The sequence below is a fragment of the Zosterops lateralis genome, assembly GCF_965231275.1.
Source record: "Zosterops lateralis genome assembly, chromosome: 14".
Lineage (NCBI taxonomy): Eukaryota > Metazoa > Chordata > Aves > Passeriformes > Zosteropidae > Zosterops > Zosterops lateralis.
The window spans coordinates 12,465,040-12,489,809 of record NC_139774.1 but is presented as its reverse complement, the minus strand read 5'-3'; the positions used below and the strand labels follow the sequence as shown (position 1 = coordinate 12,489,809).

The 24,770-nt window shown below is 44.2% G+C and overlaps 1 protein-coding gene across 1 annotated transcript; it reads left to right on the top strand.

Annotated features, from left to right (window-relative positions):
• Positions 1-211: 211 nt before the first annotated feature.
• NMUR2 (neuromedin U receptor 2) lies at positions 212-8,014 on the top strand (the record flags this gene model as incomplete). Its single annotated transcript, XM_083872036.1, has 4 exons — positions 212-931; positions 5,857-5,941; positions 6,667-6,792; positions 7,755-8,014. 4 exons carry the CDS (start codon positions 212-214, stop codon positions 8,012-8,014), a joined length of 1,191 nt encoding a protein of 396 aa, XP_083728162.1.
• Positions 8,015-24,770: the final 16,756 nt, after the last annotated feature.

Below are 24,770 nucleotides of genomic sequence, written 5' to 3'. Positions count from 1 at the left end.
GGGGCTCCGTGCAGGGGAACAGCTGTTGAGCAGCAAAACCTTACCCAGAGCCAGGCAAACACACTCATTCACATCCTCAGTGGCTCTGTGCATCCAGGGCTGGCTAGGCAGCCACACCACTCCTCCTCTCTCTGCAAAAAGTCAGCAAACTTGCACAGAGAAGCAGAAAGAATAACGAACCTCAGCTGTGAAACCTTTCAGCACATCCAGCATGGCCTGGGTCAGTAATTTCTCCTGGTTAAACCACCTTGTTCTACACGAAGAACGTCTCAGGGGGTACTTAAACAGCACTGAGGATTATTTAACCTTCCTGTGTGGGCCCAGACGGAGCCACCTGTTCCTGCCCATGGCTTTGGTGTACTCGGTGATCTTCCTGGTCGGGGTGGTGGGCAACTTCTTGGTTTGCCTGGTCATCCTCAAGCACCGCGGCATGAAGACCCCGACCAACTACTACCTGTTCAGCCTGGCGGTGTCGGACCTGCTGGTGCTGCTTTTCGGCATGCCCCTGGAGGTCTATGAGATGTGGAGCAACTACCCCTTCCTGCTGGGGCCCGCGGGCTGCTACCTGAAGACGGCCCTGTTCGAGACGGTGTGCCTGGCCTCGGTGCTGAGCGTCACCACGCTGAGCGTGGAGCGCTACGTGGCCATCCGGCACCCCTTCCGCGCCAAGCTGGCCAGCACCCGCCGCCGAGCCCTCAGGACCATCCTGGCCCTCTGGCTGCTCTCTGTGCTCTTCTCCCTGCCCAACACGGGCACCCACGGCATCGCCCTGCAGCACTTCCCCAACGGCACCATGGTGCCCGGCTCCGCCACCTGCGCCGTGGTGGTGCCGCTGTGGATCTACAACTGGATCGTGCAGATCACCTCTTTGCTCTTCTATGTGCTGCCCATGGGGGTGATAAGTGTGCTGTACTATCTGATGGGGCTAAGAGTAAGTCCTGCTCTGGCTGTGCTCAGTGTTTCCTTGGCTCATTCTTGTGTGCTTGTGTCTATATGTGGCTTTTGAGTGAGTTTTGCGACTTTTTGTTGCCCTTGTTTTCCTCCCAGAACAGCAAAAGTGTTTCTCAAACCTCTGAAAATAGTAGATCCAACTTCTTCTCTGGTGCAGTCCTGTTCTGAAATTAATATAGCTATGTTGGGGAATAATTTACCCCAATCTTCTTATAAAAACCTACTATCACTGCTGCTCACATCTGAATGCTAATGAAACACCCACCCAAGTCTGTAGATTGATTCCAGCCTCTCAGAGATTTACACCTTTGCAGTAGGGACTAGAAAGAAATGGACCAAAAGGAAAATGTGAAAAGAATAAAAAGAAGTTGGCTAGTGATTGAATCTTGCGTACTATTTGTTTTCCCTTTTCTTGTGACTGTAGAATTTCCATTGCATTACTTTCTTCTTTTCCTTCCCTGGAGCTGGTGGTAATATTTACTTGTTAAAACTCACAAAGCTCATAAACTGAAATGTTACCTTATTGCTGCAGCTAGCAAATTCAGCAATCATTTCTTCATATAACTACAGCCTTGTTTCACCAGGCTACCTTACAGCTTATATTCGTTCTCTCATCAGACACTGAGACTACTTTTGACAAGTCTCCATCATGTAAATGTGTGAATCAGGATCACAGTTATAAAACGATGTAGCACAACACTGAAAAGCACTGCTAATCACAGTGACTTGACTGTTTTCTTCTCATAAGTTACAGATATTTAGACAATATAAATCCCATTTTATCACACTGAATGTAAGTTAAAGTTTACAAAGATGTGTCTGTTCCCATAGTAAGAAATGGAGAAAAATTAACTTATTAAATAATATGCAAGAAACTCAACCAAATCTCTGATGTTGTATATATCATTTTGTCGTGATGGTTGATATTTATTGTTATCTAAAACTATACAGAAGAAATTTTTACTTACCCAGGAAAAAAACATTGATAATCTGTCAGAAATCCACAGCACAGAGCAGATCCTCGAGGCAATGAATGGGTTAAACTCTCCTCAATCTCTGGAGGCTTTTGAGGGGTCTTGACATAGTTTCAATGAATATTTTGCAAAATAAGACCTGAAGGGAGCGAAAGGTGATGAAAATAGAGTTTTTACAAAAAGAAAAAGAGAAATCCCTGAATTTATAAAAGGAAGACTTGAGGCTAGGTTGCAATAACTTCTGTTTGCAGCAGCAGATATTCCTATACCCCATCCAGAAGAGAAGCTCAGTACCAGATGAGGGCTGAGATCCCAGGACTTCTGCAAATTCATACATTTGTTCAGGATGTCTTTCCTAAAGACAATAATGTTCACTGTTTGTGCCTCTGTTTTTCTGTATATCCAGCTCAGACTTCCAAATTTTAACAGGATCCATCCTGGCTAGATCTGCATTATCTCCAAGCTGCACTGGGCAAGATGATTTAATTTCTTCAACAGAAGTGATAGGAGAATGATGTGTGTGTGTGTATATATATATATATATATGTATATATATATAATTTTCCAAGAGGAGACACTTTCTATCTACTCACAGAGGAGGAAAACTGTGAGGCTTTAGCAACACCCTGCAGTTTCCTGAGTGCCATGTATCAATCACAGAATGTAGTGGAAAAGCTGAGGGTTGATCCAAAGACTGTACAACAGCTCAAATTCAGCAAACAGAGACATAACCTTTTCACATCCAGGCTTTGTAGAAAGAGCATTTCCTCACCAGTTTCTCCCTCAAGCTCTGCCAGTGCTGGACAGTCTCAGGATGCAATACAGGTGGGGACAGATGACCTGCCAAGCAGCTGTGAGAAGGCAGCAAACATGGGTCACAGGGTACCTGAGTTAATTTATAATTTAATTCCTTGAAAAATGTAAAAATACATTCATCTTTTTCACTGGGAAATGCTTGATTACCTCACTATCTACTTGTATAATTTTAAGGCTTGGTGGTTTAATATTGCAATGTTATGGTCAATTGATCATTCCAGCACCAGTGCAAAGAAGAGGACACTGATCATTGCACTGTAAACTCATTAGGCTTGATTGTGGAAGCTTCCTGCTGCCTCTTCCATGGGGTTCCCATCATAGATACCTTTAGGATAAATCCCTGATTCATCCAGGCTCTTCAAGCCCAGTTCAGCTGTTGAGCTACTGATTGCAACCCAGAGCCAAAAATCTGAGCAGGGAGAGGAGAGGAGGGAGAAGATGAGAACATTGGGCAGTAGCTGCTTGTGGAAGTTCATCCCTGGGGCACTGGTTGAGATGGGATGGGATTGCTTGGGGAGAAGTCTGCACTGCAGCAGGATTCAGTGCAAGGTCCCTGCCCATTCCTTTCAAACTGATTCCTAAAAGGACACAGGCATAGGTGCTGATCACTGCTTGTCTAAAAGTCATATTCTATTTAACAAGGGTTTCTGATGGCATAGGCTGGATGGTTCTTCTCCCAAGGTTCCAACTCTTCTCTTAGTGTCTCATCCCCTCAGCAACTGGCAATAATAATAATAACAACAATAATAATAACAACAACAGAAGCAATATAATAATAATAATAACAACAACAACAACAACAATTTGGACATAGTGGCAATTTTACTTTAGCTGCCTTTGAAGCAAGACAACTTATTCTTGCCAATGCACTCTGGTTCAGATTCTAACATCAAAATCTATTTCTCCTCCAAAATTCCCAGCTTTTAAATGCCCAGAATCATCTGTGGATGGTGACTGCCTTTGGCTAATTTCTGCAGACCCCACCACAGCTCTTCCAGAGTCTGTCCCTTTCCATGGAGGTTGTTCAGCAGTCTCTGTCCCAGATGCTGGTTCTTGTCTCCATGGCGGTGAGCTAAGGGCACACCAAGGCTGCAGCTCAGCAGCAACTGCTCCAGCCAAACCTCTGAAACAGGCAGGACTGCAATCTTTAGCAGAAGCCTTGTGAGGTTTAAATATCAATTTTTACATCAGCTGGAGAGAAACTTTGATCACCTCTAGTGTCAGACAGGCCAAGGAGTTTACAGAAAATAGTTCTGCTTTTGTAGATTACAGAAAACAGTCCTTTTGCAGAGTGGCCTCACTCTGTTTGTCTGGGGACAGGTGAGACCCTAATTTCACTCAGCCTTTTGATTTCTGGGGTGAAATGCTGTACTAATAAAGATCTGTGGGGAAAATCCAATTTTCAGCTTCTTGCTCCAGTCACTTTTAATTCTCTTGCAGTGAAAGGGAAAATCTCAAACCTACACAGCCTCATACATCACAGTAATGTAAAAGTAACCAGTACCTTGGCTGAGGTTCTGCCCCTCTCAAACCATTGGCATTAATTCAGGTTACAACCTTTGCCTTGGACTCATTTATTCATTTTTTCCCTCTCTGTTTGTAATGTTTTATTGTTTTGTTAAATTACAGCTGCTGAGTTGTTCTTACCTGTTACACCTTCATCATTTGAGGCTAAAGAGGAGCCTTACAGCATCATCAAAATGACAGGAGGAAGGGGGGAAAAATAACAATACATATGTCTGGTTTATTACAGCATCAGCACACTGTACTCTCTGAGGCTTTGGAATATGCTTGGAATAGATTACTGCTGAGGCTGAAAACCACTGAAGGGAATCCAGGGGTTTTAATAAATCTGATCATTTATCAGTAGATGTGTTACAAATCAACTGAGTCTTTTCCTTAAGCAACTGTGGCTATGACTAAAAGTTACAAGGGAAGTAATGTAAAATATGAGAGGTTGAATTGCACTGTAATTGACTATAATTCCATTTACATGTTTTTTCTTTTATAAATAGAATAAAGAGAACATTGAAGGAAGGGCTCATTTCATCATCCTTACAGAAAAGTATTATTAATCTGAAATCAGAAAGCAAAGTCACGGGGTAAAGGGCAAAAGCTAATGCACAACTAGCATGTCTTCACAAGGTTTTTGCAAATCCAGAGTGATTTCTATCTTTTCCCTCATTCCTGATATCATCTCATGTACAATTAAATTTTGGTTCCAGTTTCTTTCTTGAAAACAGATAAAGCTGTTGACTAACCAGGAGTTCCTATTACAGGAAGCTGGGACCAGTTTTGGACTTTCCAGATATGATTTCCTTAGTGTTCAAATCAATTGTCCTGTTTACGTTAACCTGATCTTTTCATCACCAAACCCCTAGTCTTCTCATCATAAACATACTAGGGACAGATTCCAGGGTTATCAGGTTATTGCTCTTTATGCCCATTTTTCTTGAAGTCCAGAAAAAACTACTGGAGAAAAACCTCTCCTTGTTGTGCCTGAGCAGTGTGTGCCTAAATCTGTGTGTATCATGCACCCTGCCCATCTGCAAGGCTGAATTTCTGGGGTTTGTTCATTAGATGGGTTGAATATCAACTGCACCCAACACTCAGGACATGAAACAAATTCCCTTGAATTCTACAGGATTTTTTCCAATGATTACAGCTGTGCTGTATCGAGGCCTCTCTGGGTGTTTTTTGGATCATTGGGTTGTGCTTAATTGTGGGGAACAATTTTAGGAAAATAAACAAATGAACGACATTTTGCTAGAAGAGAAAATAATGCCTAGCAAAATACTTCTGGAATGGAACATAAACTGTGAACCAAATGTTGACTCATTAAGAAAAGGTAAATGGGGAAGTGAAATACAAATTTGCTGTAAATATGCAGGTTCAGATGCATAAAATCTGCAGATTGTTTTGAACCTAAAGCTTCCATATTTTTTGACACAAAAATAGAAATTTAAATGCAGATTTATTTATTTTTCAGTAAGTCTCAAGTGGCCCCAAATTTTGCTTTTCTCAAACTACAAGTATCAAAATATCAAGCACTCTGTGTCTGGTAGGGATGTGGTCTCTTGTCTAAGCTGTGCTTTGGTTTCCCTCCTTTTCCCAGTTGAAAGGAGATGAATCTTTGGAAGTGGAGGAAATGGCTGTGAATGTTCAGAGGCCATCCAGGAAATCTGTCACCAAAATGTTGTGTAAGTAGTGAATCCTTCTGTGGTTTATTTACCACGCGCAGATCCTGGAGGGTAATTGATGGTTCTTTGTTCATGGTATTGAAGGTTTATTTGATATGAGTTATGAGATGAGGAGCTGTCATAGTAAAAAAAAAAGGCTTATTGTTGTTTTATCTGGACTTGCAGGAGTGAAGCAACAGGCGTAACTACCAAAAGACCCAGAAAGCAAATTTTCCTCCCCAGCACAAGAGGAGATTGAGCAGAACTTCATGGCAGATGCCTTCATGGCAATTCTCCAACATCCTTCAGTCTAAACTAGCTCTTGCAGTCCTCCAGGGAAGATCCCCTTTTTTTTCAGGGTGCAGATAGTCTGTCTTGTACATTTTTAGAGAATGTACATCTGTTTTGCATTACACCAAACTGTACTTTGGAGCCAACCTGGTTTTCTGAGCCTGGAATGGGTTTGGCCTCCATAAATACCCCAACTCTGCCTGGCTGTTTCCTGCTCTGCTTGAATGACACTCTGTGTTCATGCATTGGGTTACCCAATACAGAAATTAATGGAAAGATTTTTCTTTTAGTTGGCAATGGTAAGACAGGAAGGATGGCAACATTTTTGAAATCGTGAATATAATTTATATATTAAGTCTCCCATCCAGCTTTATGAACTCTGTGCCCTGTGCAGGCTGGGGAACCATATCCTCCCACTTCTGACCTGTTTTTCTTCTCCCCTTTCTCCACACCAGTCGTCCTTGTGATAGTTTTTGCCATCTGCTGGGCTCCATTCCATATAGACCGACTTTTCTTCAGCTTTGTGGTGGAATGGACTGAGCCTTTGGCCAATACCTTCAACTTAATTCATGTGGTGTCAGGTAAAACTTTCTTATTCCACTTGCACAGGGACTGGCAAAAAAAAAAAAAAAAAAAAAAAAAAAAAAAAAAAAAAAAAAAAAAAGTATTTGTGAGTGGTTTTACTTGGAATGTGTAGTCATTCATTTTGTAGAGGACATGAGACTTGTGTGGAAAACCTTCTTGAGGTTTGGTGAGCAGTGATGGTGCCTGAATAAAAACTGCAGGCAGGCTTCTGCAGCTTTGAGATGTTGTCAAATTCAGTGTCTGAATATTCACAAAGAGTAAAAGAAAAAAAGAAGGATATCATGTATCCTTACTAGCTGATTTTCATCCTTAGGAATGTTCAGAAGTAAAGGCTGCTGTCATTCAGTACACAGCAGCAGGCAGCATCCTCCACAGGCACTCTGGGGCAAATAAGAAACCTTATCAAATGCAAGAGCCTTACATACTGCTCAGCACTGGGTGATGAAACCAAATGTTTATGGCCTCAAAATGAAGCCTTTTCAAAGAGGAATCTTATTTTCAATCTGCCATGGGAAAACATTGAATGTGGCCATTAGGCAGCTCAGACAAATCCAATCTTGTGCCATTGTCCTGGTGAGTTGTAGGAAATTAGCTTCCCTTGGCTGGAAGTTTTCCTCTGACAGCTTTGATGGGGCACCAGCTGTGCAAATCCTGCTGTGCGGATGAGGGCAGTGCTGGAGGCAGGTCAGGGGAGCTCAAGAGAGAGCTGGTTCCTGAACAGCTGGAGAGGCTGAGCTCCAATTCACATTCTCTCCCACTTTCAGTGCAGTGAAAGCTGAGCTAACCTTGGTGAGAGATCCCTGTCCCTGTGCCAGGAAGGCAGCAGAGCTCCACTACTGCTGTCTCCAGCTTTCCATCCTTGTTGCAGCTGTATAGGCAATAAAGAGATTTTCCTCTTCTGAGATGTTTTCACAGACAAATGAATATCTCTCTCTTCCTCCCCACCTTGTTCTCCCAGGTGTTTTCTTCTACCTGAGCTCTGCCACAAACCCCATCATTTACAACCTGCTGTCCCAGCGCTTCAGGATGGCTTTCCTCAGTGTGATTTCTCCCTGCTGCAAGCACTGTGCCCCTCAACACCCCAAGTGCAAGATTTCCTCCCAGAAGAGCATGTTTGTGCTGAAGGATCACAATCTCATGGACTCTGCTGAAAACACGAGTGTCCCTGGCACACAGAGGACATCTGTCAGCAGCTCTCAGCTCTCCACGGGGCTGTGACTTTCTGTGCTGTCATCCAGGTGAAAGAGATGGTTAAGAAAATTGCATTAAGAAACTATAGCAGAAGAAAACTTCCTAAAAGACTGGTTTCAGCACGAATTGCTCAGGGGGTGTCCCACTGAAGGAATGAAGGAGGAGACTGTATTTAGGACGTGTTAAGGAAGCACTGTATTACCCCCAAGCTAATGGGAGGGCTGAAAATCTAAGTTTGTTCACTTTGTGCCAGCAAAGAGCTTCTTTAAAAGGTGAGAGACACTCCCAGTGCTGCAAGCACGGGAGAGAGAATCAGCTTAGCCAAGTCTTACCAAATAGCTTCTTGTGCAGCAACAGAAATATCAGTTTTTTCCTTATTTTGAAACAGGACAACTTTCTGCATAAGCCTTGTCTACCCACTTGTAGCTTTAGGTCAGCCAGTCCCACTTCCCTCTGCTGCAACCTGCCCGAGGTGTGGCTGCTGCAAACCTGTCCTGTCACCATTAGCAAACAGACAAGAGTGAGAGCAGCTCAGAGCTGGGCTGAGAAACACCAGCTACCAGCAACAGCTGTTTCTGGGCCAGAAGAACTAGGGAGCCAACAATTGTGAAATAAATATAAAGCAAACTTTTGCTTTCTGAGCTTCTCATCATTACTTCAGCTTCAGATATGTATGTGTTGTCTCCACCAGTGAAGGCCTGTGGTTGTGCTTCAGCAGACTTCACTCCTCCTGTACCAGGTGGATTGCAGAAGTCAGAGATCTACACGGATTAGCAATCACCAGGGAGGAGCCTGGACAGCACACACAACAGAGGGAATTAGGACAAACCTAATACAAGGGCAATAAAAAGGGGAGTTTTGCAGTGATACTGCATCTACTAAATTCAGATTTTGCCATGAAGCACAATACCAGGGCTGAAAAACTTTCCTGCATTCCAGGAGAGCAAACAGATCCTGAAGGCAGCACACTCATATCTGAGCTGACAAATTCCTGGGCTCTGCTGACTGCAAGGACAGGACCCTATAGAATTTTGCCAGGGGAGTTCAGGCAGGGTCCATTATATGGCAAAGAATTTTGTAAAGCTCTGTCTCACACGTTTCAAAGCCTGTTCATTGTGTTTCAGGGAAATGCCTCCCGTGTGCATCCTGACTCAGGGCTGGGTTTAGTCCCCATGCTGGGCTCAGGCTTGGCACGCACTGCCACAGGGATTCATCCCATGAGTGTCACCAGGGGACTGGCAGTCACTTACACAGAACACAGAGTTATCACAGCAAATAAGAACATTAGTCCCTGAAAGATGCACTATGTGCACAAAGAGTTTTCCATTCTGGTCACTGGAGATCCAGATGACATTTTCTACCAAGGAGGAAGGGACTGTACTCCTGGTTACCACGGTCTCTCTCTTTTTTTGCCCCAAAGTTTTCTGATTGATTCTTACTGTGGGAGTCTGAGGTGGGAGCCTCATGGCAGCTGGAGAGTCCCTTTTCATGGTGCATAAGGGGAATATTCTCAGACCCTTTTTACCACCTGCAGTCTTGAGAAACAAGAAACAGTCTTGGAGAGGGGAAGAGCCACACACACAAGGCCTGCAGAGAAAAGGCCATTCCTGCTCCCTCAAGACACAGCTGAAATGCTTTGCCACCCCCAAGTGGACACTTGCATTTTACCAGTGACATTTACATTTCTGAGCAGAAATTTTACATTATTTTTCCCTCTGCCAGAGATTACAGTGTGTTTTCCCCCTGGACAGGCTGTGGCAGTGGTGCCTTGCTGCCTTTGGGCTGCCCAGATCCCTGTTTTCCTGCCTGTGCATTGCTCCAAGCTCTGAGATCCCACTGACCACATGGGGATCACCTGGGCAGTGGCTGTGCTGGATTTCCTCCCTCACCCTGTGTCTTCCTTGGGCAGATCCCTCACTGAGCCTTGGGGATTTTCCTGCCTGTCCCAGCTGTATGAAATCTGTCCTAGAGACCAGGCAAAGGGGTGAGGACACAGTGCAGTTCAACATAGCCACACACCCAGCATGGGGTGGAGACACTCCTCTGCCAGGTTCTGTGGCCCTTTCAACACCTGTTATGTATTTAGGGTGAGACAGCATCTTGTGTTGGGGCACAGAGAGCCATCCATGGGTGAGAGCCATCCATGGGTGAGAGCCATCCATAAGCCATGCTGCTCTCTCCTCTCACCATGGGAGAATCCCAACCTTCCCAGGGTTGATAAATGCTTGCCTTGGCTTGCAGATGAGCACACAGATCTCCAGGTAAAGTTTGGGGGGTGAAGCTGGAGGGAGAAGATTTCATGTGGTCTTAAATGACGTGGCCGTGTTTTTGTCCAAGGGAGGACAAAAGGGTTTTGTGAGGAAGGGGAAGCAGAGGTGGGAGGAATGTGCAGGGATGAAAAAATTTTGGAAGAGAAATAGTGCAAAGCAAATAATCATGAAATCTGCTGGTTCTGAATTAACTTATTTTCTTGTCCTAAAATCGGTTTTTATCACATTTAATTTGTTGACAGTCAAAAGTGGTGATATGCATAAGCAAAAACTACTGAGCCTTTTTGGCCAAATATCAAAATCTAACCTGAAACATTTAGTCTTGCACCAAACCAAACCTTCTGTGAAAGTGTTATTGGGAGAGACATGTCAAAACTCCTCTGAATTCTGCCAAAAATGAAATAAATGCAGTGAAAAAATGAGGATTAACTGGAGACTCCAAGTGAAGTTCCCTGTGACTGCACAGCTCGGTACCTCCTCACTCCTGAGGGAGGATCTCTAGAAAATGGTTGATGCACTTTGGCCCTAAATGTAGTCAATGTCCACTGGAGGCTTTTCTTCCCAAAAGGTTGGTGTTTGAGTTATTTATCACCCTGCTCTGGTATTTACCTCCTGCATTTTGAAAGCTGGATTCAAAGATGAAAAAACAGCAAGATGGATAGAGATGTCATGAAAGCTGATGCTGTTCCTTTATTTATACATTAAGGAGCTTTCATAGCCAAGTGCTGAAAAATGTTGGCAAACTGGCTGAGAAAAAAAAAAACTTCCCGTTGCACAAAAATGGAGAACAACTCTCTTTCCCCCAAAGAGGTTTGGTGTGATAAAACTGTATTTATTTGAAATCAAGCGTGACTTCGGAGACAGGACTGTCTATTGATTTATTTCTCTGCTTCTGTTTTCCCTCCGGGAAATGTGCAAATGTGAGAGCAGAAAGTGTGGAGAGCAGGGACAGTGCTCCAGCACTGTGAACTAAACGTGGAGAGTCTGAAATGTGCTACAAGGAAGCACCCAAAGGGGAGGAGAATTGTGTTAATTGCCAGCGAGTGATGCTCAGATCAAATGCCAGGTTCAGTTGGAAAAAACACCACGGACAGCAGGTGGACAGTTCTGTTAAGTTTATATGAAGAGTTTTTGAACACCCACTGTGTTTTGAAGTGTTTAAACCACAGCTTATCAGTAAAATTAAATATACATTTCAGCTGCAGAGATGGTTATCTGTATCTGTGTGTAACATTAAAATAAATATGCTAAAGTCTTCCTATGCTTAATCCATGCTCCAGAAACCCTCGTGCTTCTTGTTTCTCTTTCTGGTTTCACATGAGCAGCAGAAGATGGACTTTCCCCAAAAGTTCAGCCAGCACCAAGAGCAGGACACCAAATGCTCATTGCAAGTTGCAGGACTTTAAAAAAACCCTCATATTTCAGCAGGTATATTTGCACAAAACCAGCACAAATCCCCATGGGCCTTGTGGCATCCAAGAACTCTGTATGACTGTTCCTACAGGGGAGGAGATTAAAAACTGGGCAGCACAATTGTCACAGCCAGGAGAGGGTCCCAAAGCAAAACCTGCTCCTTCCCAGCCTGTGGAACAGCCAGGTCTGCTCTCCCTCTCTGTTTTCCCACAGTTGTCTCATATTCTCTGCTTTCTTTGTGACACTTGCGAGTATTTTCCCCACTGAGGTTTCTTTTTCTACAAACTAGCAAATTGCTGAGCTGTGGCATTTCCATATCAAATGGATATTAATCTAAGGAGAAATATGATAATGAAAGCATCATGAACAAGAAATCGAACAAGCTCTTGCAAGGATTAAAATTTGAGTTTAGAATTTGGTCCAAGTCAATGCAAGGATGGCAAATGTCCTTCAGAGTGAGCTGAGGGTTAAAAGAGTTTGCAAAGAAACTGCAGGGAAATGGGCCCTGCAGGTTTTCTCACCTGGGAAAAACACTTTTTGAGGTTGTTAGGGCAGGTCACCATTCACCAAATGACAGGGAAAGACAGGGAACATCTTGTGCATGATGATGCACCCTGACTGAAAAAGGAATTTGCCATGTACACAGTGGACCATAATGTAAGAACGTCTCCAGGAGAGGCAAAGGTTGTTGAATTTCTTCCACATTTCTTTCCATTTACATTCTGGGTAGTCAACAGCTTTCCTTGGTCATACCCAGACAGAGCTAAATGCATTTTCTACCAGTAGAAGACTTTCTGTTACTGTCTAGACTTTGTGAAACCTTGAAAGCTGTAGCTGAAGCCTTAAAGGCAAATTATTTTAAATCCACTTAATTTGTAAAGAAGGAATAATTTTAGGTGTATGGGAGCTGTTGGAATAATTTGCTTCCCACTGGAATAGCTAATTTATGAATAAAATACTGAAGTTCTTATTGTAAAACCCCAAACAACTTTTTTCTTGCATCCTCAGCCTACTCTATTTTATTAAATGCAGCAAGTTCCTTCCCAGAGGAACAGGGGTTTGTTTGATTTTTTTGGCTAGATGTGGGTTTTCCAGAAGACCCTTTGACTCAGATGTCTACAACATGATCTCCATCAGAGGAAAACTGTACTCCTTTTTCTAGTCGAATGAGGGGGGGAAAAAAGCTGTGCTAAAATCAATTTATCTGACCTACTTCAGTCATCTACTTTAGGTGTTTTACAGGTAGTTTTTATGCATAGATTCTGCAGCTGCACAACACAGCCAGGCAAGGAGGCACAAGTCACCTTGGAGTGCTGTGTGCTCTTTGTTGCAGAGCAGGTATGTTTATCAGACCCTTTCAATTTGTTTCATTCCTCCAGAACCCAAGAGACTCCCTCAGAAATGACTCACTAGGAAAATCATGCTGCAAATGAGCAAAGCAAATGGCTCACAGCTAAATCACCACTGAACAGTGGGAGAGCAGCATCCTCAGGGGCTCACTGACCACTTTGTTCACTGGCCTGGGGCTGGTGCCTCTGGGACACCCCGGGCTACACTCAAAAGGCAGAGAAATTCCAACAAAACTCCAGCACGTTTAGAATTTGCAGCATTTGTTTGCAACCTATCGGTTTTCTTTGCTTTGCTTCAGCAGGAGATGACAAGGGCAGGAAAGAGAGCTGCCCTGCCAGAAAATGTGCCACACAGGTGCCTGAACTCAATGGAAAGTCTCCAAAAAGAAGGTTTTTTCGTGCTGCTGTTGACTGCAGTGCAGGTGGGTTGGGCAGCACAGAGCAACTGCAGCAAAAAAAGTACAAGAGTCACAGTTTAAAAGAGTCACAGTTTTGGGAAACAGAAAACCTCACCAGATTGTGAGGAAGGAAACAAAGCAGTAACACAGGACCCTGGAGGTATATTTAACCACGTTTATTTAACCATGTACAGACTGGGGTTTTTTAGCTGGCTTGGTCTTAGGGAAATCCTGAAAGAAGAGAGATTTTTTTGAGTGTGAACAAACCTGGTTAGCATCACAAAACCCAGCTTCCCCCAAGCCCTGCAGCACCGTTTCCTCCCAGCTCAGGTTACCTGCTCCCGAATCAAAACAAACCACAGGAACAGCAGCGGGTATAAATTTCCATTTCTGCAGCTCTGGCAGGCCCCTCCACTGGAGCTGAGACACAGGCAGCATGCTCTTAGCTCCAAATGATGCAAACCACTTTGTGTTCCTGCGTGTACCAAAGATGAACAGCAGTTGACACTGGCCCAGATAAATCTGCTCTGGTTATGTATCCTGGTCCCAAGGCGAGGGGCTGACTCATGTGGAGCTGAGCTCCATGTGGCTTAGAGCACTAAATAGTCCCAAAGCTGGGGCTCACATGGCAGCCCAGCAAATCCCAGCAAACCCACTGCACTCCTCCAAGAGGCAGCAAGGACTGCCAGAGATGATTCAGCCTCAGCACAGCCCAGTTTTCGTGTGTCTCTTGCATTAACAGCAAGGAACACTCATATAAGTGTTAGTCTCACTCTGGTTCCTTCCGGTCTCATTTCATTCCCTATCTTCCCTCCCAGGAGGAGCAGGTATATTGAAAATCATCTCTTTCCCTCCATCCATCCAGTCTTTTTGCTGCTGAGAAATTCCACTGAGAATTGAGCCTTTTCCCTGCAACTTTATTTGCCAGCTCTACAGCTGGGTTTTCACACCGTTATTTGTATTCCAGTCCCGATTTCAATTACCTGGCTAACCTTTTCAATTTTCACAGAGAGTGAGAATCAGAAAACAGCAGGTCCTTTATTACAGCTCACACTGGCAGGGAATTCTTCACCTCCCTTCCCTCCCCCATGTTTGCAGGAAAGCTCTGTCAAATTCAAACAAACTCATTGATAATAACTTGTCTATTTACTTATGCTTTGCTGGCTGTTAAATATTCTGGTCCTTTCTGTGGACCTCTCTTCCATTCTCCTTTTGGCTTGAACATATTACATTTTACACCATTTCTAAAAGCCAAGGAGAAGCAATTTTAAGCCTTCACCCTGATGCTTGACTCCAGTGAGAATTCTCACCAGGGTCAAAGACTGGAGAAGTTAAAAGCTCTGTGCTTTGAGAGGGGCTGTTGGCTGATCTTTGATAACAAGTTGTGCTGGTGGCAAGTCCTTATGGCCACATCTCAGAGCATTTCCCAGTGGAGGCTCAGGGCATTGTGGGTTCCCTCAAACAGGACACCACTGCTGAGCCCAAAGCCACTGCTCTGCCACTGAAGTGTACTGGCCACAGCTGTGACCCTTCCTGCCTTTCTCAATCCTCCAAGCCATACTCCTCCTCTTACCTCCTTTATTATTCTGATCTCTGGATCTAGCAGTCATCCCCATGCCTATGCTCTATCTGCCCCATCACTCAGCCATCCAGATCCTAAAAATGGTTCATTTGATTGAGAAGGGAGAGGATTTAATGCAAAAGAAAGACCTGTTCCTTAGCAACACCTTCCCATCTTTCTTCTTTTGTTATTTCCAGCTCATTATCTTTGCCCATGTTCAACTCCAAATTAACTTAATTACAGACAGATTTCATATCTCTCAGAACCAGAAAGGGCACTTGTAAAACATCCCTCCAGTCAATAGCAAATGAGGGCCCTGTCCTATGCTAAGCAGGCTTTGGGAAAGGCAGCTCAGCTGTGCCTGCCCTGCTCCCTCCAGAGACCTCTCCTGCTTGCTCCCAACTCCTGCTGCTCCTTTTCAGTCAGGAATTTCATCTCTTCATTCTGCAGCCTGTCCAAGTTTGCCACAAGCCCTGAGCTCCAGAGCAGACATCAGTATAAATCACCAGGAGAATGTTTCCCTTATGCAGATGCCAAGGGCACTGCAACCTTTCCACCTACCCTTTCCAGATTCTGACAGGGGACAAATGCCTCAGCTCAAAGTCTGTGATTGAAATCCATCCTGAGTACAAATCTGAGCTAAATCTGGGTTTTATTGAGTCTGAATTTCAGATGTACTCAGTCCAGGATGACCTCTGATTGCCTACACAAGTTGTGGGTCAAAGATCTCTCTTGGTTAATGCAGCTCTGGCTGCCCAAAAGTCATACACCAGTGACAGCTCTCTCCTTGAAAATCCCCTCAGAGATAAAAATGCAACAACTGAACTAGATCCAGGGCAGCCCCTCATAGCACATCTTGTCCTTACTCTGGGATTCCAGGTTTCCTCTGGAAATCAGGATCAGGACCTGTCTCCAGCAGCTGATGGTTCCTCACCTTCTCCCAGATAAATAAGCATTGCTGCCTTGCTGTGTCTTACCATTCACAGAGGTTCTCCACTGGCAGAGAAAATATCTTCTTCCTTCTGTTGGAGGTCTAGGAGCTGACACCCAGCCAGGACAGCTCTTCTAAACCCACCAAGGGACTCCTCACTGGTAGAAGCTGGGTGCTGCACTAAGGATGAGGAGAGATCTGTTTTCACACAATGGGGAAAGTGTTGTCAGAGAGAGCCACAAACAGAACTGTGTTAGGGCACATGAAACACAAAGAAACTCTACAAAGACACAGGGGGGACCAAACTCCCACCAGCAATAAAAAAAGAAGGCTCTCTGTCAATTTTAGAGGAATCAGAGAGCTGTAATTCTACCATTAGAGGAAGATGTGTGGTTTCTGGAAATGAAGGGAAGCCTGAGTGATGATGCAGGTGGTTCCTCCTCATTCAGATGAACACTTCCTCCCAGCAGCTTCACACCCTGGAAAGGTGAACCACAGGTTAAACTGGGATGAGTTTCCCCCCTCACCCTGCAGAGGTAGAGCTGCAAATCATGCACTATCCTGGGGTGAAGTACCTCAAAAGTACCTCAAACTCAGCCAGCAGAAGAAATTCACTCTGCCCCAAAAGTTTCAGGTTCTTCCCTTTCTCTTTTGCCCCTTTCTTTCTCACCACTTTGGTCTGCAGGGGGAGAAGCCATGGGTAGGATATTTCCTTCCTCTTTCATGAGAACATTTTCAGAATTTCCCACTTCAGCTGAACCACGTCACATTTACCAGCTCAGCAGGAGGCTGTTCCCCAACGTCTGTGTTTATGCTGGAAAGGTCTGAAGACAGCAAGGAGCAAATACCTACCCTAAAAACGGAACGTGTGGCCTGTAAAGAGCATTTCTACACATCGCCCCCAGGTTTACAGCCCAACCACACTAGTCAGTGCCACTGGAGGTCAGTCTTGTGCCATGGAAACCTGTGGGATTGAGCACTGGGATGCCCTGACTCACAGCCTTGGGCACTGAGCCTGTGTTTGTGGCACACAGGACACCCCAAGAGAAAACCTGCCCCAGCTCCCCCGCTGTTGATTTATGATGCAGAGATTCTTCGTGTTTCCATTTCCTTTTTTTTTTTTTTTTTTTTTTTTCTCAAAACTATTTGGTGGTCTGTTGCAGGATAAGCTCAGCAGAGGATTCAGGTGTGCTCAGTGAGCACAGGCTCACAGAAAGCCAGGCTGCTCCTCAGGTCCCAGCCAGTGCAAACGGTGCTGACAGAGATGGTGAGTCAGGCTTGGCCACCTCACCCACACCGACCTGGAAAATATTCTTGTTTTGGGACAATTCTCAGTCTTTTGTTTCACAGGGCATAGCAGAATAATTATATACAAGTTGCAAGCTCTGGATGAGAAATCAGGATATTGATTCACGACCAAAACAAGTACAAGCTCAGATATAGTTAATTCAGAGCCATATTCCTTGTCAGTGCCCATAATAAAGAACTCCTACACAGAATCCCATTCAAAGAGTCACTTCCTCCTACTCCTTCCATAAGACCCTCCAAGAAGGGCTCAACAAATATTTAATTGGAAACAAATACTTTCAGCTAAACATTTTAGTAAAACAGGTTATCTGTGCTTCTACTACAGGATCCCACAGGTGCCAGTACAAATCCAGCTCTGGCTGTGCCCAGTGAAGTCAGTTCTTGGTAGCTTTTGTGGCTGTAGAAAAATATTCATCATTATGGTCTGAGTAGAGAATGGAGACTGAAATGCTGAGATATACTCAAATTACTATCCCACATATATTCCTTATTTTGCCTTCAGGGTGACTTAATTTTTCTCTCTAGATCAAGGATGGCAGAGCTGTTCCCTGCCCTGGCTCCAGCCAGGCCACATCTGGAGTGCAGGGAACATCATCCACACTCCTTCACTGAATCTCAAATCTGAAACAAGAGCCAGCATTGCACAAACCCTCTGCTGGCCCCTGCTACAAACAGCCTTAAGCACAGGCTTCTCCTGCTCTGCTGTAACAATTAAAGAGCCATTCTTTTTCTGCTATTTTTCTAGCACAGCAATTGAAATATTGATCTCCACCACTGGCTTCTTCCCTGTGAATGATCAGTTATCCTTTGGTGTTAAGCAAACTGCAATTATGCATTCTACATAACCAGAGAATCACGAGGGTCCGGGTACCTTCTGCTCTCACCTCTTATTCCCATCAGCATTCCTGTCTGCCTGGCCTTGGGCATGCCACATCTTTCCAGGGAGTGAAAGCAGCATCCATCCCTCTGGAACAGCAAAGCTCTTCCTGAACCCAGGCAGTTCTGAAGAGGGACTGCAGCAGACAGAGAAAAGGAGACAGGGTTGAGTCACTGCAGTAACTCAGTGATAGTGGCTCCCCAGAATCAGGAAAGAAAAGCCACAGCATGGCCATGGCACTGGAATCACTACTGGGAGGATGTGCCCCTCAGCAGGCAGGAGCTTGGCAGCCCCTCGGTGACACAGACAGTCAGAGACAGTCAGAACCAGGCAGGCAATGGGTAAGGACTGAGACAAGAAGATCATTAACTTTGGCAGAGCCCATCAGGTGTCCCTGCAGTGCTACCACCTCTCTGGGTGCTGGAAGCTGTGTTAGGAGAGTGCACTGCTGCCAGTGTGACCCACAGTGGCAAATCCCACACCAAGGAGCTCAGGACAGGGGAGATTCACATCTTTGCTTTGCATATTCAGAATCAGAATCAGAATCAGAATCATTAGGTTGGAAGAGACCTCCAGGATCATCAAGTTCATCCTGTAGAGCTGAAACAACCTTAGTGAGGAACAGACCATAAGCCTCTATCATTCTGCCTGCAGAATTCACCACTAGGGCTCCTCCTTCCTCTCACAAGCCACACGTTTTCACGTTTTCATTCCTTTCTGGCTTGTTTTGTTTTGTTTTGTTTTGTTTTGTTTGTTTGTTTGTTTTGTTTTGTTTTGTTTTGTTTTGTTTTGTTTTGTTTTGTGGTGGTGGTGGTGGATTTTCCCCTCTCTCACTTCCTTTGCTGTAACATTTGTGCTGGAAGCTACAGCAGATAACATGACAAGTTTTCACCTGGGTGGTTCTTTAACACTTTCTTATGGGGTATTTATTTTCCTGTGGATATTTTATACCTTCACAGATGGGACTGAACCATTTCCCACTGTCAATAAGCCACAGTAGCTAAACCCTTGTTTACTGCCAGAATGGACCAGCTGTGGACTACGAATGTGCTAAGGATGAAAGGTTTAAACCAGGGATATATTGAGTTGTTCATATTTAAAGAAGGATTAGAAGGAAAGGAAGAGTTCAGAAAGTATCTGGGTGAAAAATAGCTGTGTGGAAGAGGACAGTTGTAAGTCTCTGTGAGCAGGACCCAGCTTCATACATTTTGCCTCATTTACTCCACTGGTCTGGCCAGCACATTTTGGAGTCAAGAATTTCTCAGCCTTCCTAAAACCACATCTCTCTCTCTCTCTTTCTCTGCCCTTGCTCTCCAGAGCTGCAGGCTGAGTCCTGTTCATGACCCAGTGAGGAACTTCTGCCCTGGGCATCACTGGATAAAAAAATCCCTTTGTTGAAACACTCAGGGGTACTGGTGCATCCCTCTTCAGTGATGCTTTGAGGGAAATTGTGCTTGTTTTAGAAAATGCTGAAACAAAAAGGCTTATGGATACTGAGGGGTTTTTGTTAGTTTGGCTCTGGCAGAAGCAGCTTTTCGATCCATTTATCAAGCTGCCTGCAGCTGCCATTTCAAGGCTGATGAAGATATAATAAACAGTAAACCAAAAAAGTCATTTGAAAGGTGCACCCAGAGCAGTTTAATAAATAAAAGATATGGGGCAGAGGGGAAAGAGAAAGAAAAATCAGCAGCGCAAGTTTTGACTTTCCTCTGCTGTCCATTTTACAGCATAAATTTAAATAAATGAATGGTTGGTGGAATCAGTCTTTCATTCCCAAATACCCTCTCTAAAGATTTCTGCTTGTGAATTCATCTTTCTTGCTGGCTCATGTTTTGCCAGCTACCCTCCAAACTGCCACTCCAAATTTTTTAAGGATATCCATCAGACTCTGCAGAGCCCAGAGCTCCTGATGGGTAAAAACTCTCTGTGGAATCTCCAGTGCAATAAACCTCAACCTGCCAAGCCGCTGGATGCCAGCAGCTCAGGCGATCCCAGGCTTTACACTGTTCCCTTCCCACTGCTTATCCAGAGGTGACCTCGGAGTTTGCACCAAGCTTTAATCTTCCATAGAGGAGATTTGCTCCTGCAGAGATCCCTGGAGGCCTCAGTGCTGTTTTAGCTGTCAGTTGTTTCTCTGGGTACAAGGACAGCCTTTGCTCACATTGGGATTAAGTGTCATTTGCCATGTTCTCTTTTCCATTTGGATTCATGGATTTCAGGCAAGTTGGGAGATTTCTCAGGCCCTTGCAGGGTTTTGTGTCCACTGATCTCTGGCACATGGCAATGAAGTTATTGCATGTCTTCATGGTGCATTTTGGTTATCAAGGCCTGATGGACATTCAGGCTGGAGGTCCAGGTTTGAGTTTCAACATTCTTCTTCCAGAAGTTGCCACCTGGTTTCTTCAAATTGCAGGAACTTTTCCCCAGGTCTGATTCTTTCTTCAGAAGGTTGAGGTGATGGACTTCAGCAGATATCACAAAGATCCCGTGAGCAACAGAGAGAACAAAGAGGGAGTTGCAGTGAATAAAAAACACAAACAGGTGAGACATGGTGAAAGAATCAGAAGAAAGTGAGGAGAAAAACACAGTCCCAGGGGAACAGAGACAAGAATGGAAAAGGAAAGAGAGAAAAGTAATTTTAAAAAAGAAATTATTAAAAAATGAAGTGAGAATAAGGATGAAAGAATAATGAGAATAATGATAAAAGAGAGAAGAAGGGGAAGTAGAGGGAAAGGTGAAGACAGAAAAAAGGCACAGTAATATGCATAAAGAAAAATACGTGCTGGTTTCCATTTTTCATTAATGCTTCACCAGATGGAGACGGTACCAACAATAATAGAACCTCTGAGCTGCAGAACAATAGGTGAAATAATTCAAGCACCACTTTCAGATTAAAAACAGTGAAGAGAGTTTGATTTATTTCCCAGTTTTTCTTTTCTTTCTCTATATATAGAAAATAACCTCATCCGCTTACTCAAGTTCTGTGGCTCATCACCACAAAAATATAAATAAAAGAATGAAACCACCCTTCAGTGCAGACAGAAAATAAATCAGAAGCCTCAATGCATTTTCATTGTTGCAGCTGGGTCCTGTCTTCGCATTTATTTATCTTTAAATTTCTCCTTGCACTCCAGAGACCATATCCCATAAAATGCTGGGTTAACAAGTTAACCATGAATAATTCATGAGATAATTATAAAACATTTACACCAGAACATTATTATCTTGCAACTAAAAAAACCCCAAATACTTAATGTCCTCCAACATTGATGGCAAACCTCTAGTGACTGCAATGTTCTTTATCACTAAAATTAAATGGAATTAATCTTCCATTTGCTTTGGTGCCTACTAACAGAGAATCACAGGGAAAAAAAACACCCCCAGGTGATATGGAAACATGAAAATACATAAATACAAATACATATTTCTCTGTGTGTGTTTGCACACATATATATATGGGATTCTGAAACATGCCCACAGAGGAGATCCAGTTTTAATCTTCCTCCCTCAAATAAACTCAGAGACAGGAGAGACAGGAGCTTTTAGACTGAAGAGATTCATTCAGAGCACACGTGGAAAGAACAAACACAGATCTGCCCAAAGGGACTGTGCTTTACCAGGTTTTCCTTATCCCTTCCCACTGCACAGTGGTCTTGGGTCAGATCCTGTTCCCAAAGTGAGCCTAGAGCTTACTCTGGAATTAGAATAATAATAACTTTCAATTTATTACACTGGTGTCACCAAGATATGAGGATTTGGCCTTGTATGCACATCCCAAATTAAGGCTGTCATATGTGTGGCTGTAAAGCTCCTACAAAAACACCACCAATAATGCAAATCTCTAGTACAGCCAGCATGACAGGCCATTAGGACTCCTGCAGTTTTAGTCTGCATAAAAGCTCCTCTGTTGCCTTCCCTCTGGACATGATGCCAGAGAAATGTTGGGAAAATTCTCCAGCCAGTGATCCCTGGTAGCCAAAATCTGCCTGAGGGCTTTAATGGGCACACAGAGAGAAACCTCCAGAATGTTTTTATTTAGATCACAGAAACCGTCAGCCTGTGCTAGAGAGACTCAGGTTATCCAGCAATGACTGCTCCTCTCCTTCAGGAACTCAGAATAAGGGAGCAGCACTAAAGCAAATCTCCACTAGAGAAATCTTTCTGTGCCATGGACAGGGAGCAAACCTTGGGCTGGCACTGCCAACTACAGCCACAGCCCCCGGGGGAACCCAGGTAGAGGGAGAAACACCCTCAGAGAAAATGCAGAAAATAATCTTTCTTGTTCCTCTTTCTCTCTTCTTCCCTCTTTGAGTGCAGCCAATCCACACAGAAAACTACCTGTGCTTTCTCACAGACACCTTTGCACTCAGGCTGAGAGACTTAAAGCTTTTCTACATGGAAGAGGAGGCCAAGGGTTCCTCTTCCTCACATGATCATGAAGAGGTCACATATGGGAATGCAACAGCTACATCTGCCTCACAGCCAAGAGCAAGGGCTGGAAGCATCCCCTGCATATTCTGAACCCATGAAAATATCCCAGGAGATTTTGCACTAAGCTGATGGTCAACAAAACTACCCAGAGCCTGAGGCATCAGTCTGATTTTACCATGCAGGCTTTTGTTAAAGGATTAGGACTCTATCTTTGTGACATTTGAATTCTAATTGAAAACCAGTCTGTGTGTGTGTCCATGAGGTGTGTGTGTCTGTGAGGGGTGTGTATGTCTAGCATCTGCTTTGGGGCAACAAAAGGGTTCACAGCTCCAAAGAGCCCTGTTTACCTCCCATCACACATGCCCAGCAAACAAAGTGGGATTTTACGAAACCAATGGACACAGTGAGGAACTCGAGTTGGAATTCCAATCACCTCTGCAGAGCCCATTTAGAAACCTTTCTGCTGTACGTGAGTATCAACAAACACTCATGAAATTTCATCTCTGCATCAATTTGCAAAATGGAAAAAATGCTTCATGAACAGCAATATAGTCCTGAGTACACAGCTGCCAGCAGCTGCCCTCTGGGGTGATTCTTGTAATTTTCTATATTTTGTGCAGCTAGATGTCATTTATCATGAAGACTATCATCAATATATGAGCTGAGAATGAATGGTTTAGAAGGTCTGTTATCCTCAGCCCTGAAGCACAGAGGAGTTTTGTTTTGGATATTCTTGTCTGGGTACATAACTCAGCTACACAGCACAGGGATCTGCAGTAAAGAGTGGTGAGGCTTGGATTACCAGGCTCTCCTGCCATGGATGGAGGGATGTAACCCCAATGCCCAACTCTGAGCTCATCACTGACTCTCTAAATGCTCAAGGGTTCCATTTCTGAGCATTCCATCTCAGTGTTTGTGTTCCAGTGCAGTGCTGGCATTATGAAAGCAACAAGACTGTGAATGGCTGTTTAGGCTGTCAGTGTGATCCTGCAGCTAAAACCACTAACCATGGTGCTAGAGCTTGTCCATGTCCCTCTCAAATATGTAGCTTTAGACTCTTCCTTAAAGAAGTTACTCTCTCAGAGGAGGGTTGATGTCAGCAGGTAGGGAAAGGAGGGGACAGGGATGGGACAACCTTGACTATTCAGAATCTGAATACACCAACAGCTTAACTCAGTGTCAGCCAGCTGGTTAGAGATGCTACAGAGGGGAGAACCCTCCAGCTGATTCTGCACAATCACAGAGCCCCAGCCCAGGGCCTGAGGACCATGGCAGTACAAGGAGATGTGTTCGAGCTCAGGCGCTTACTCCTGTTCTCTCTGAATGCCTCCCCCTAACACTGAGACCATTTGAATATGAAATGGGAAAAGAGCTGAAGGCTGCAACATTCATTTCTCTCTGTAAGGACAAAGGGAGGATCGAGTCCAAGCTCTTTCTCCTCAAATCACAGATCAATCAAGCAACTCTGGTGATGTCACTATCCCTGGCACTGGGACCTAATTTAAAATTACCTCAAATCTGGAAGATTGATTTTCACCATCAGCATTTAATGTCTGCTGTATCTTTCTTTTCCCAGCAGAGAAGAAAAAAAGGAAGGAGGGGAGAGAGAGGGAGAAGGAGACGTTTCAGATTCAACTGCGATTTAGCATTCATTTGCATTTTTAAATTAGTTAAGCTGTGGACCGTTGCAAAGCAATGACAGAGAATTTTTGTAATAATTAGTCTGCTGGGATTGTAGAAATGACTATACAGGCAGGTTGCACTGAAAGCGGAAGCAATATCCCAATGCTCAAACTGGGATTTGCACAGGCAAATTTGCTCTCCCTCATATGGGGCCAGATCCAGCTCAGCAGACACAGAGAGCTCCAGCTCAGACAACTTCATCTGCTCCAGACACTGACTGCAGCCAGTGGAGAGAGAGGGCTGTGCTCAGACTATGATTCACCTTAACCTGATGTAAAAATCTGAATCAGGGCAGATGATTAGACACCTGGAGTGAGGTGAGAGCAATCTCACCACTGCTGTTTACAATATAATCTCAAATTCTTCAGCCTCTCCCCAGTGGGCTCCACACATCTGATCCTTTCTCCCTTCCTTCTGCAGCTCCAACCACGATTCTCTCACTGCCCATAAGGAGATATATTCCTCTCCTAAATCCAGTGGAAAGTCATCATTACCTCAGATCTGACAGGGGAGAGGAAGAATCAGGATGAGAATGAGTTAAAGGATCCCCAGGCTTTGCCAC